The sequence below is a fragment of the Arachis ipaensis genome, chromosome B1 (assembly GCF_059453495.1).
Source record: "Arachis ipaensis isolate K30076 ecotype BB chromosome B1, ASM5945349v1, whole genome shotgun sequence".
NCBI lineage: Eukaryota > Viridiplantae > Streptophyta > Magnoliopsida > Fabales > Fabaceae > Arachis > Arachis ipaensis.
The window spans coordinates 137,135,272-137,148,466 of NC_142436.1; the positions used below are offsets into that span (position 1 = coordinate 137,135,272).

Sequence of the window (13,195 nt, forward strand, 5' to 3'; positions counted from 1 at the left end):
CCCCCTTCAGAAAAAATCCTTCTTGGAAAAAAATTATAAAGTCAGAAAAAAGATTACACCAGTGAACAAGGTGCGCTACCTAAATGTAATACTTCTTCAAGTTACTCGCGTGCCACGACCACGAGAGTTCTTTCCCTTGTAAGTCGGACACTTTGTAGTAACATTTTCCTAAGACTTCAACAATCTTGTAGGGTCCTTTCCAGTTTACAATCAGCTTTTCATCGCCTGACTTCTGAATCCCGATGTCATTTTGGACCAGTATAAGGTCGTCTATGGTAACGCTTCTTTTGATTACCTTCTGATTGTATTTCAAAGCCATCCTTTGCTTTAGTGATTCCTTTTTGATCCGAGCTTGTTCTCAGACTTCTGGAAGGAGTTCGAACTCTTCCTTTGGTGCTTGGGTATTGACCCTTTCATTGTAGAATATAACCCTTGGAGATTCTTCAATGATCTCTACAGGAATCATGGTTTCCATTCATCAGCAAGTTAGAAAGGTGACTCCCCTATTGTGGAATGAGGAGTTGTTCAATATGTCCATAGGACTTGAGGAAGCTTATCTACCCATGCGCCCTTTGCATCATGTAGTCGGCGCTTCAACCCGGCCAATATGATTCTGTTTGCAGCTTCAACTTGTTCGTTGCTTGAGGATGTTCCACTGACATGAATTGGTGCTTTATATTGAGGCCGGACACCAAATTCCTGAAGGTCGAGTAGGTAAATTGAGTTTCATTATCCGTGGTGATGGAGTGGAGAACTTCAAACCTTGTGACAATATTTTTGTAGAGAAACTTTCGACTTCGCTGGGCCGTGATGGTTGCTAATAGTTCTGCCTCGATCCACTTAGTAAAATAGTCAATCCCCACTATGAGGTATTTTACTTGTCCTGGAGCTTGAGGGAATGGTCCGAGGATATCAAGTCCCCACTTTGCGAATGGCCATGGTGAGGTGACGCTGATAAGCTCTTCGAGAGGTGAAATATAGAAGTTGGTATGCTTCTAGCAAGGCGGGAACCTTTTGACAAATTCGGCCGATTCCTTTTGCAAGATCGGCCAAAAGAAGCCAGCTCGGATCACCTTCTTAACTAGTGATCGGACTTCTAAATAGTTCCCCCAAATGCCATTGTGTACTTCCTCTAGGATCACTTTTGTATTAGAGGTCGGGACGCACTTTAGGAGAGGTGTTGATATCTCTTTTTTGTATAGAACATTGTGGACTAATGTATAATTTTGTACTTCCTTTATGAGTCTTTGAGCCTCTTTGTCATCTTCAAGAATGATATCAAATTTAAGATAGTTGACTATGGGGGTCATCCATCCTAAATTTTGGTTAGATATGGCTATTGTGTCTGAATTGTCATCTCCCTTTGATACTGATGGTGCGTGGAGAGTTTCCTGGATGAAACTTTTGTTGTTGCCCTCTAGCTTGGTGTTGGCTAGTTTGGAGAGGGCATCTGCTTGGGCATTAGATTCCCGAGTTTTATGGAAAACCTCTCTTTTCGAGAACTGTGATAGTTGTTCCAGAGCTTCATCCAGATATCCTTTCATGTTGGGATCTTTGGCTTGATAGGTGTCATTAACTTGCAAAGTTACCACCTAAGAGTCACTAAACACTATCAACCTTTCTGCCCTCGCCTCTTTAGTCAGCTTTAAGCCAGCAAGCAAGGCTTCATATTCTGCTTGGTTATTAGAAGTAAGAAACTCAAACTTTAGCGAGAGTTCTATCTGAGTTCTTTGCTCACTTTTCAGGATGACACCTGCTCTACTGCCGCCTTTATTGGCTGATCCATCTACATATAAGCTCCAAGTTGTTGGGCTTCCTCAACTTTTAGTGTATTCAGCTACAAAGTCGGCGAAGTACTATGATTTGATTGTTGTATGAGCTTCGTATTTCAAATCGAACTCGGACAATTTCATAGCCAATTGTAGCATCATTCCTGCTAGGTCCGTTTTTTGTAGAATGTGCTTCATGGATTGATTAGTTCGAACCCTTATAGTGTGAGCTTGAAAGTAAGGTTGGAGCCTTTGGGAGGTGAGGATAAGAGCGTATGCAAACTTTTCTATCTTTTGATAGTTTAACTTTGCTCCCTGTAAGGCTTTGCTGACAAAGTAGATAGGTTGCTACCCGTTCTCATCTTTTCAGATTAGGGCAGAAGCTATATCTCGGGTTGCCACTACCAAATAGAGAACAAGCTCTTCTCCTGCAATAGGTCGGGTGAGTATAGGGGTTGGCCCAGAAATGCTTTAAAACCTTGAAAGGCTTGTTCGCATTCCTGGTTTCATTCAAATTGATTCCCCATTTTGAGTATTGAATATAATGATAGAGACTTCAATGCTGATCTTGCTAAGAATCTGAATAGTCCTACCAACCTTCCATTTAGTTGTTGGACTTCTTTGAAACAAGTTGGGCTCTTCATCTCTAGTATGGTTGTGCACTTGTTCGGATTAGCCTCTATACCTCTTTGAGTGAGCATGAAACCTAAGAACTTCCTGGCCTCTACTGTGAAGGTGCATTTTGAGGGGTTTAGTCACATCCCATACTTCCTTATTGAGTTCAGTGTAGTTGACACACATCCTCCACTTTTCCATTCTGCTTTTTTACCCAGCCACAATGGATACTTTACCTCTCTTATGAATCCGGCTTCCAATAATGCTTGCACTTGTTCTTCCACGACCTGTGTTCTTTTGGGATCGTATTTTTTATGCTTTTGCTGAATAGGTCTGGAACCCGGGTAGACGGCGATCTTATGAGACATCAGGTCGAGATCTATACCAGACATATCAAAGGCTTTCCAAAGGAAGAGGTCGGAGTTTCTTCGTAGGAGGTCAACGAGCTGAGCTTTCAGGCCTCCATCTAGGTTGCCCCTATATTCGTTGTCTTTTTAGCATGATCTTTGATTTGCACTTCTTCTACCTTTCCTCCAGGTTGGGGACATATTTCTTTCCGAGTTCGAACACCACCGAGCTTGATAGCATTGACTTCTTTTCCGTCTGGTTGCCTTTTAGATTAAGGCTTTCATTGTAATACTTTCGTACCAACTTTTGATCTCTCTTTACGGTGGCAATTCCTTCTGCAGTAGGAAACTTCATACACAAGTGAGGTGTAGAGACGACTACTGCTAGTCGGTATAAAGTGGTCCGACCTATCAAGGCATTGTATACCGACATGACGTCGACCACAATGTAGTCGACGCTTAACGTCCTTGACTTCGTTCCCTTTCTAAAAGTGGTGTATAGGGAGATAAATCCAAGAGGTTGGATCGGCATGTCCCCCAGCCCGAAAAGGTTATCTGGGTACGCCTTTAGATCCTTTTCTTCTAGACTAAGTTTGTCAAAGGCAGGATTAAACAATATGTCCGCCGAACTCCCTTGATCTATCGGAGTTCTGTGGAGATTTGCATTGGCGAGGATTATTGTTATTACCACTGGGTCGTCATGGCCAGGTGTCATTTCTTGAGCATCTCCTTTAGTGAACGAGATGGTTGGTAAATCGGGAGTTTTGTTATCTTCTCTGACTTGGTACATCTCTTTAAGATGTCTTTTCTGTGAGGATTTTTTAATATTCGTCCTGTAGCAAACCCTCCGTTAATCATGTGTGTGTCCTTCAGGAGTTTGAGGGGGCGTTCTTGATGACCTCCGTCTTCATCTCTCTTCCTTTTTCTTTGATCGTCTAACCTCTTAGCTAACTACTTGTCTAGTTGACCTTCTCTAGCCAACTTTTTAATGATATTCTTTAAATCATAGCAATCGTTGGTAGAATGCCCCTAAAGCTTGTGGTAATCGCAGTATTCCATCCGACTTCCTGTCTTTTTATGGTTGATGGGGTGAGGAGGTGGAAGTTTCTCGGTGTGGTATATCTCCTTGTAGACATCTACAAAAGAGACTCGAAGCGGGGTGTAATTATGATACCTTCGAGGTATTTCCGAGTCGTACTCCTCCTTTTTTTTAGCTGCTTTCTCCTTTTTCCGAGTTGGGTAAGACAAGCTGGGCCTTGGGGGAGGCTCTCTAAGTCGAAAATTTTCTTCCATGTTGCTATATTTTTCTACCCGCTCTTGTACTTCGTACAAGGAAGTCAGGTGTCGCTTGGATATGGATTGAGAGAATGGCCCTTCTTTAAGGCCATTAACAAGTCCCATTGTCACTGCTTCAGTAGGCATGTTTTGTATTTTCAAGCAGACTTTGTTGAATCTCTCCATGTAGTCTCAGAGTGCTTCTCCAACTTCCTGTTTAACCCCTAGCAAGCTGATGTAGACTTTCAGGTCCTCGATAATGGCGCCAATATTCGAGGGTTACTTGAAATTGGGTTGCTTTTTAAGTCTGAACGTGAGGTCCAAGCTCCTGTAGAGGGAGTGTACGACTTGTACTGGAGCTGAGGTACCGCCGTCCAAGTTTCTTGTGAGGAGATGGGGGTGGTACTTGCAAGAGACTCCGATGCTTAAATTAGCAAAAACTTTGAGTAGGTTTTTAGTAGATTGAGACTTGAATATACTTAAAGGTATCAATATATTTATAGTAGAGTAAATACCCATCTTTCTGAGTAATTCCACCTTTTTGGATAGATAACCGCTTCTTTTATCTTGAAAGTTTGTTGAAATCTTCTCTCTAGATGAGATAGAGATAGTAAGAGAGATTTAAAAAAGGTAATTACTTATTTAGATAAGTAAAGCTGCTCTATATCGCATCCGATTTCTTAAAAAGTCGGGTAAGTAAACGAGGCCATTCTTGATGGACCTCTACCTTTAATGGACCTGACTTTATTTTGGACCAAGATATATACAATACCCATTTAAAATAAATTTTGTTTGATAAAAATAACCAATCATTAAATTTTTATTAATAATTCTATAAATACTCATTTCCTTTCTTTTCCTATCTTAGTTCCATAACCACCACCACTTCTACTGCAAAATCTACCATCCTATGTGTCACTATGAGAGGATTCAACATCTAAAATAAAATCAAAAGCATAATCATAGTGAAGTATTTGATTACTCAATCCATAAAGATTGAAATCATTCTGAATGTAATCATGATGTACATTCATCCACCTCGCAGAAGAATTCATTCCCTCTCAAATTACAGAACCACGACGTGTCATCTCCATCAGAACCACTAACATCAGACTCCTCACTCAGTCTCAGATTCCGATTTGGTATTGGTACCTCCTCGCTCTCGTTCTCTTTCTTTGTACATAACTTTCTCTCTCTATCGCAACTATCTCTATGGCTCTCTTTCTTCTTCTGATTTGGTTTGATTTGATTTCTCTCTCCCTGAATCATGCAAAAGCGATTACTAGTTCTGCTTTTCTTTCTAGTTAAGGTTTCAAAAATTGGAAAAAGTACTATCAGATTCAAGATAGAGGCAATAGAGGACGATTTCGGGGGAAGCCTTCCTTGATAGGCATAGGTCTTAAGGCCGGTATTAATGATTACCGCAACAAACTCCTCCTCATTCACCACAAACCGAATCAGATCCGCGCTCTCAGAAAAAGAACTAAGAAACCAAAGGATGTGGGTTCTCGTTGCTCTCTCAAACACCTTGATGCTTATAAACAAGGGGGAAATTATGATTTATTAAATCGGCGTGAGGAGGTGCATGCGACGAAATGATGTAGTTATGGAATGAAGAAAAAAAAGAGAAGTTATGGAACGAGGAAAGAAAAGGGAAGGATGTTTACAGGATTATCAATAAAAATTGACCGATTGATTATTTTTGTCAAAGATATAACTTTAATTATTAAAAATAATTAGTTTTTTATGGCTTAAAAAATGTATCAAATAATAGGCTCTAATAGAAAGACCAAACATTACTCCACATGGTAGGCTCTAATGGTACAGTGTGAATTCATTCAAAGAAATGCTACATTTGCAACAATGTTATTTTTTAACTTCGCGGAAAACAAACCGAATATTTCAATTTCATCTGATGTGTGTAGTTGCCAACAAGTCAAACCCTAAAACACCGTAGACTAACCACACACATTAAGATACAAGACGAGAACAGAACATCCCCATATATACACACAAGATGAAAAAGGAAAAAGGAAAAAGGAAAAAGGAAAATGACATTACCATGGCACTAATGTAATAAACAGTACACAGTTTCTATACGTGGTATGTTGATGGAGACTTAAAGTTCAGAATCTCTGCGTTGACCAGCACCAAGTTTATCTTTGGCAGCATCATAACCTTCCTTAGCCTTCTCTTTAACCCACTCCATTTGCTCATTGGTTTCTCTCTCGCTCTCTTCAGCTTCCTTCTTTGCCTTCTGATTGGCTTCTTCAACTCTCTCCGCGGCTCTATCCTTTGCGTCGTCAATGGATTCTGAGGCCTTGTCCTTGGCGGAGCCAGCGGTGCTGGTTGCCACGTTCTTGATATATTGTGCTTTCTCCTTCGCCGCATTTGCCAAGTCACTTGCTTTCTCCGCCGCCATGTCCTTCATTTCTCTCGCCTTCTCTGCACTGTATTCGCCAGCCCCTGTTTATTACACACAACTCATCACTACAAGTATTCATGCATTTCATCATTCTCATGCATAAAAATTGTCTAATGCCACAATTGAGAAGCGCAACAGTTTAAACCTTCAAGCGGAAAAAAAAGGGTAACGTGTCAACACGCCATCATCCAAGTAACGGGGATTTTGAGGACGAATATTTAACAATTTTTTCGAAATCAATTTGTAAAATAGTTATCTTTCAATAGACTAAATTCGTGTCCCGAACAACTAATCACTACAAGTGTTCATCCAGTAAAAGATTTAGGATTTAGGATTAAGTACGAACCAGAGGCATAGTCCTGGACCTTTTCTTTGGTTTTCTGAGCAGCGTCACTGGCATATTCCTTAGACTTCTGAGCAGCATCACCGCCGTATTCCTTGGCCTTCTGCGCAGCGCTACCGGCATATTCCTTGGCCTTTTCGGCAGCATCACCGCCATAATCTTTTGCTTTCTCAGCAGCACTACCTGCATAATCCTTGGTCTTGTGTGCCGCATCATCACCATACTCTTTCGCCTTCTCAGCGGCGCTGCCAGTATAGTCCTTGGTCTTCTGCGCCGCATCACCGGTGTATTCTTTTGTTCTCTGAGCAGTTTCACCGGCATATTCGTCGGGGTGCTTGAAGCCAAGAGTTTCGGTTATTTTATCTTTGGCCCAACCAGTCCATGACTCGGTGGCTTCTTTCCCTTCCTTGGCCGTCTCCGCCGCCTTGTTTTCCGTCTCCGTCGTCTTGGCTTTGGCCTTCTGATAGTCAACCCCTTCCTCTTTGGTCGTGCATTCAACGCCACAAGCCAACACGACAGCCACCATCACCATCACCATCACCATCCTTGAAGCCATCACTATTAATACTTTGCAACAATGAGATAGTAAGAATGGAACAACAAATAATCAGAATCTGAATGTTCGTAAGTTGTAATGTGGTGGTTCCGAAAGGGAAGTTTTGGGAGGGGATTATAAAGGAGTGAGTTGATGAACATGGTAGGTTAAGTTCATGCAACGTGGCTTGGTTACCATGTTGTTGAGTTACACGTGTCAGTTAGGGAGAGCAAGGTGTCAAATATGAAATCATGTTTTTTGGTTTCAAAGTCTTTCTTAACTTGGTTCGTGTCAATGGATGGATGGAACAGGTATGCACCCAAACCTAGGTGAAAAATTAAAAAAGGTGGCAAATTGAACTCTGGTTTCTTTTTCTTTTCCTCTATCTCTTTTAGGCTGGTCTGGTATGTTCTCGATTTGTTTGGTTTCTTCCATGTATGTATTTATAGGCACCGCCACTAAGTGCGGAGCTAGCTAGATGAAATATTAGAGGAGATTAAAAACGTTTGCATAATAAAATAAAATTAAAATAAAAATTTTAAAAAAAACTAAACTAAAATTTATATATAATTTATATGTAAAAAATTAAATAAAAAATCTAGAGAATCAATAATTTTATTAAATTCTGATCAGTATATAATCAGCAAAAAAAATAAGTCATTAAATAAAATTTTATAACATTAAAATTATTATTGATGGCACTATTATTAATGACTATTTGATAACTACATATCACAAAAATTAGTGACTCTAACATTCCTCCTTTTTATACATGTAGCTTCGCCCCCTGCCGCCACTGGTCTATCTGCAAGCATAAACTATATACGTCATACTTTCTGTCTTTCTTTCTGAGATCTAAGATTTTCGAGAAAACGAAAACCAAAACTTAGTTTTAGTCACTCTATATGCATTTTTTTAAATTCATATGTATTATTTTATATATCTTTAACATATATTTTATATAGATATATAAATGATTGATTTAAATATATATAGTCATGAAATTTTAAGGAATTCAGTATCCTTAACCATTCCACTTTTATTATTGTTTACAGCTATAGCTAATGGAAACTTGTGAATAACCTTTGAATATTCAATTTTAATACTTTGTAAATAACCTTAGAATAATTCTAATAGGATAATTTTTGGATTTCAGTTTTGACTTTTATCGTAACGAAACTGATTTAAAATTAAAATTTATATTAAATATAATTTTTAAAATGATATTAGTATTAATAAAAAAATATTGTATTATTTTAAAAAAAAAACTAATAAAATATTATTATTTGTATATCTATTAAATCTATTAAATAAATATTATAATTTTATTATGTAACATTAAATTAAAATAAAATCAATATTGAAATAACAAATTTTACATTGAATTTTAAATCAATTTTTATGATATAGAATTCACACATGCTTATAAAAAAAAATCAAATATAAAATAGTTTAATACCTTAAGTTAAAAAGTAAAAACAGATTAGTGATAACACAACACTGGTCAAGAGACACAACACTCATCAAGAGCCATCCCCAGTACTCAGTTTTGTTTCTTTATATAACCACTTAAGGAATGGGAAATAAAAATAATTACTTGATATTGATACATATTACATAATATATGGTTAACCTATGCATTTAGTGAAATGGAGATTCTATTGAATCAATAAATTTATATTAAGTACTAAATATGAACAAGGGAATACCTATACTGCCAAGTGCCAAGTCATAATTTAGCGTCTACCTTATATAACAAAATGGACTAACCTGTTCTCTTCTATTTCTAATCTGCTAGATAACATTTGAGAAATAGGAGAAAAAGTACTAACTAATATCCTCGTTATATTACAATAATCACTGGATAACGAATAAAAAAGAATTTTGGTGACAAAGAATCCGACCAAATCCGGAACAGCCACAAAATGTGTTTCTACCTGGCCCAATTCTCTACCGTGGTTCTGAACAATTCGGATGTGTAGTTTACTTCAATGATGATTACCTGTGCCAATGCCATAGAAAATGCTTACAGCATTGCGAGTTCCAATTTTAACCATTATCCATACAGTTTGCAAAAAAAAAAAAAAAAAAGGAAATTATATAACCGTCAATGCATAACACAACAAAGGGTTAGTTCATAACTCTATCGACCTCAATATTCAAAAAGTAGACAAAACATGCTAGGATCAGATCATTCATGGCATGCATATGAATGCCTATCAAAGATCAGCAGCCAAGAGCAAGGCAAAATCATCAGAAGGGACTATAGCATAAGCATGTTGTAAAAGCGCGCGCATACAAAGCAAGTTAGAAACTCATAATTGATGCCTAGCTCACATGACACAGCAAAAAGATCATTAATCTTAAAATCCACCTCTCCTAATTCTTCTTTTTTACTTGTTAATATTCATTCATTTACTTAAAAACATATATACATGCACAGACATGCGTCATAAATGCAGGGAGAGAGAGGGAGGACTGCTCACCATGCTATACATTTTTGCATGTCTTCCTATTGTGCCCAAGTCCTTTGCACTTGCCACACTGAAGCTGACGTTTGATTACGTCTATCGTTTCAACTTGCTTCATTTTTGGCCGGCCCGGGGGCCGCTTAGTTGGTGGAGGGGTCACTGTAACTATCATGGTCGATTCACCGTCAACTGGTTTTTCAAAATCATCTGGCAGGGGATGAATCGATTCTGTGTACGTTTGCCGATAATTCTCGACAGTGAAGTATCTAGAACAATAATCATATGGGCTCCTATCAGAACATTCACAGACAGCAATTGCATGACAGCAAGGCAGTCCACTGAGTTGCCATCCCTTGCAGCTACAATCTAAACGATCCATATCAACAGTATCAACGGATTCTCCGCGGACCTCATATGTGCTACCTTGTAAGAGCAACACTTGAAGTGAACGAGCAACTGATGTTTCTTTTTGAAGCATTTCCTCCTTGGATGGTGTCAATTTGGTCATCCATTGGTTAGATTCCTCCCTTCGTGCACAAATTGCTTCCATCATTTTACCACGTAATACATCAATCATTTGGGTAATTGGCAACTCGTGTGCCTCGGATACCCAACTGTAGAATTGCTGTCCAACATTTGATGTCATATGATTATACCTTATTCCACTAAAGTATGCATTGGCCCAGTGCTCTGGCTGACTTTGTACAACCCATTCATAGGCTTCAGGAGAAATACCTTTTATGTTCTCAACACAACGATCAAAGGTCTCCGATTTGGGTGCATAAGCAGCAGAATAGAAATCATTAATCAAGAATCGTCTGGCCTCATGAGAGAATTGTCCCTTCAAATCCTTGTTCAGTTTGTCAGCAAGGTGGCGTAAACAATATCCATGGTGGCCTTTGTCAAATACCTCAGCTATTGAATTTTTTAGACCATTCTCAAAATGTGCAACAAATGTAATCTCCTCAGACGGTGATATCGCTGACTTCAGCTCGTGCAGAAACCAATGCCAGTTATCCTCTGTCTCAGCATCTACAACGGCAAATGCTACAGGAAAAATGGCATCGTTCCCATCCACAGCTGTTGCAGCCAATAATTCCCCTTGGTACTTCGAATTTAAAGGAGTTTGGTCAAGGAAAAGAAGAGGGCGACAGCCTTGCTGGAAACCAGATATTGAGGCATGAAATGATACAAACAGACGATGGAAACTTGAGTCCTCTTTAGTCGTAAATGCAGCAAAGCTCCCTGGATTGCTCTCTTTTATCTTCTCGCAGAATAATGGTAGCTGGGTATATGCCTCTTTATAGGAGCCTTGGAGTTGCTCTCTAGCAATCTCTTTCGCCCGCCATGCTTGAGAATAATTTAACTGAATCCCATACTCCCGCTTTATGTCATCTGCTATATCCTTTGGCTTGTAATTGGGTGACGCTTTCAACTTCTCTTTGATGATACTTCCTACCCAACCCCTAGTTGCCCGATACCCAGCTTTAACAGCAGATCCTTCACAAGTATGATTTGAGTTCATTTTCTTAATGCAAATCAATTGCGTGGTTGACAATTTTGATGCATATATCCTCCATGGACAGCCTTGGGATTTACATTTGACAGTGACACGATGACTGTCATTCTTTTTATATTTGTAAGCAAATCCATGAGCAATAGAGTATTTATGCAACGCGTCACGGAACTCGCTGAAACTATTAAACCTCTGGTCCACTCCAGTGATGGTATTTTCCCATTGTAGTGCAGCTTTATGATGCCTCTCTTCAATGGCCCCAGAAGGAAGAGAACATGAAATGGCTTCAATAGCTACATCCACCTCAAGGTTATCCATGCGTTGTGTGACATCGGCAGGGGCTTCAACAAGGGCAACACAAGGGACGATAGCTTCTGACGCCGTTGTCCTGCTTGACCTGCAATGATAAGTACACCCTAAAATTTTCAAAACAATACACAAATTAAGTCATGACGGTAATATATGCTATGGCTATTCATTTTGGCCACAATCAGATCTTTAAATTGAGACAACAAGAAACTCTGCTGACACATAACAACAATACACTAACTATGATTTATCCAATTATGGGCCAATCAAATTACCATATCCCACTTAGTGTCCAGGGAATTATATGCCAATGTACAAATGGAACAATAAACAACAAGAACTAGTTTAACTACCTACTAGCAGGCATGTTGGACGTATTTCGAGCCGCTCCTTCCTCCGAAATAACGAACACGTCAACGGTTGTAGCTTCCCCAGCAAAACTGACCATGCGCTGCAAATCCTTGTCCTTTGATATTGTGATTAGTGTCCTATTGTTGCCAGGTAGGAAGTACTTGATAATCATGGTGTTTGCATTGCAGTTGAACATTTCCGCTATCTCTGACTTGAAATCAGCTAACTTTGTCTGGTGATCAATGTCTATTGCATATGCATCCCCACCATTGTATGACAACGATCCATCTTTGTCTGCCACAAACTCACCACCTGATTGAACTATAGTTATCACCCTCTTCGTAGCCATGGCCTATCAAACAGCAAATACATATATCTACTCATTAAACCTGACACAAGTGAGGAATATGTAGCTCCAAGAGCACAGATTTTAAGACAGGTAAACAGTGAAATGGTTTGCATGTAGCTCTTCAACTCTAAATTTCAAATCACGAACAGGTAAAATTTTGTTATCAGTATCAATAAATAATATGTGTATAAATTAAATAATATCCAGAATGGAAGGTCAACATACAGCACAACACATGATGGAATTTTGCTACAAAGGCTCAATCTTTAACAAAAAAACATAGATACCCATATGAAAACATTACAAAAGGGGGAAAAGCTTCAGCGATGGAACAAGAGAAAACTAATTAGTATCATCCCCAAAGGGGGATAACAAAACAGTGATAGAAAACAATGTAATTGAATTGAAGTAGGAATGGGATGAAGAAGTAGAAGAAGAATAGAACCCTAATGAAGGCAGAATGAGAAGGCACCCTGGGAAGCTGCAATCGTTGTTGGTGTTTGCGGAGAAACCTTGAAGTTGGAGGCTTTGGTTGTGGGCGTGGCCGAACCAATTCGGAGAAAAAGAGAAAGACAGAGAAAGGGAGGCGCTTCCTCTGTTTCACGCCCAAATCCGTAACAGTATCAGTGTGTGCGCATCAGAGACTCATGCGACGTCGTATTTGCGATTTTGCAAAATGGTACTTTTCAGTTTTTAATATCAGCCGTTGATTTCAACATGTTACCGCAAAGTGGCTCCACTAAGTTATTGACGGCTACTGATTAGCATTCGAATCTTTTTGTAGTTAGAAAATCGATTTTATTAGGTAGATAATGACTTTGTAAATAAGAAATGGATTCTAAAATTGATTTAATAAAGTAAAAAATACTTCATCCTAAATTATTTCTTAA

At 38.9% G+C, this 13,195-nt stretch overlaps 3 protein-coding genes across 7 annotated transcripts; all 3 read right to left on the reverse strand.

Moving 5' to 3' along the window:
- Window positions 1-2,524: 2,524 nt before the first annotated feature.
- LOC148578535 (uncharacterized) lies at window positions 2,525-3,521 on the reverse strand. The gene is made up of 2 exons (XM_088503083.1): window positions 2,911-3,521; window positions 2,525-2,861 (listed from the first exon to the last, which is right to left on the reverse strand). Exons 1-2 carry the CDS (start codon window positions 3,519-3,521, stop codon window positions 2,525-2,527), a joined length of 948 nt encoding a protein of 315 aa, XP_088359209.1.
- A 2,310-nt stretch (window positions 3,522-5,831) lies between these two features.
- Window positions 5,832-7,428, reverse strand: LOC107635540 (uncharacterized). Its single transcript, XM_016339039.3, has 2 exons — window positions 6,778-7,428; window positions 5,832-6,472 (listed from the first exon to the last, which is right to left on the reverse strand). The coding sequence occupies exons 1-2, from the start codon at window positions 7,328-7,330 to the stop codon at window positions 6,126-6,128; spliced, it is 900 nt and encodes a 299-aa protein (XP_016194525.1). The 5' UTR covers window positions 7,331-7,428; the 3' UTR covers window positions 5,832-6,125.
- Window positions 7,429-8,949: 1,521 nt separating this feature from the next.
- On the reverse strand, window positions 8,950-12,962 carry LOC107635522 (protein FAR1-RELATED SEQUENCE 5). Of its 5 annotated transcripts, none has more exons than XM_016339010.3 (4): window positions 12,751-12,962; window positions 11,959-12,308; window positions 9,796-11,693; window positions 8,950-9,311 (listed from the first exon to the last, which is right to left on the reverse strand). In XM_016339010.3, exons 2-3 carry the CDS (start codon window positions 12,303-12,305, stop codon window positions 9,800-9,802), a joined length of 2,241 nt encoding a protein of 746 aa, XP_016194496.1. In that variant the 5' UTR covers window positions 12,306-12,308; window positions 12,751-12,962; the 3' UTR covers window positions 8,950-9,311; window positions 9,796-9,799. The 5 variants fall into 5 exon arrangements, with proteins under 5 accessions (XP_016194496.1, XP_016194505.1, XP_016194513.1 ...); XM_016339019.3 differs by having other exon boundaries at window positions 12,778-12,959; XM_016339027.3 differs by having other exon boundaries at window positions 11,963-12,308; window positions 12,751-12,944.
- Window positions 12,963-13,195: the final 233 nt, after the last annotated feature.

Excerpts from the sequence above, each read along its gene's own strand:
- LOC148578535 (XM_088503083.1), bottom strand. The coding sequence starts at position 3,521 with ATGTACCAAGTCAGAGAAGATAACAAAACTCCCGATTTACCAACCATC. Across the intron at positions 2,862-2,910 it reads GTCCCCAACCTGGAGGAAAG|GGGCAACCTAGATGGAGGCC; the intron begins GTAGAAGAAGTG and ends CAACGAATATAG.
- LOC107635522 (XM_016339010.3), bottom strand. The coding sequence starts at position 12,305 with ATGGCTACGAAGAGGGTGATAACTATAGTTCAATCAGGTGGTGAGTTT. Across the intron at positions 11,694-11,958 it reads TCCAACATGCCTGCTAGTAG|GTCAAGCAGGACAACGGCGT; the intron begins GTAGTTAAACTA and ends TTATCATTGCAG.
- LOC107635540 (XM_016339039.3), bottom strand. The coding sequence starts at position 7,330 with ATGGCTTCAAGGATGGTGATGGTGATGGTGATGGTGGCTGTCGTGTTG. Across the intron at positions 6,473-6,777 it reads GGTCCAGGACTATGCCTCTG|GGGCTGGCGAATACAGTGCA; the intron begins GTTCGTACTTAA and ends TGTAATAAACAG.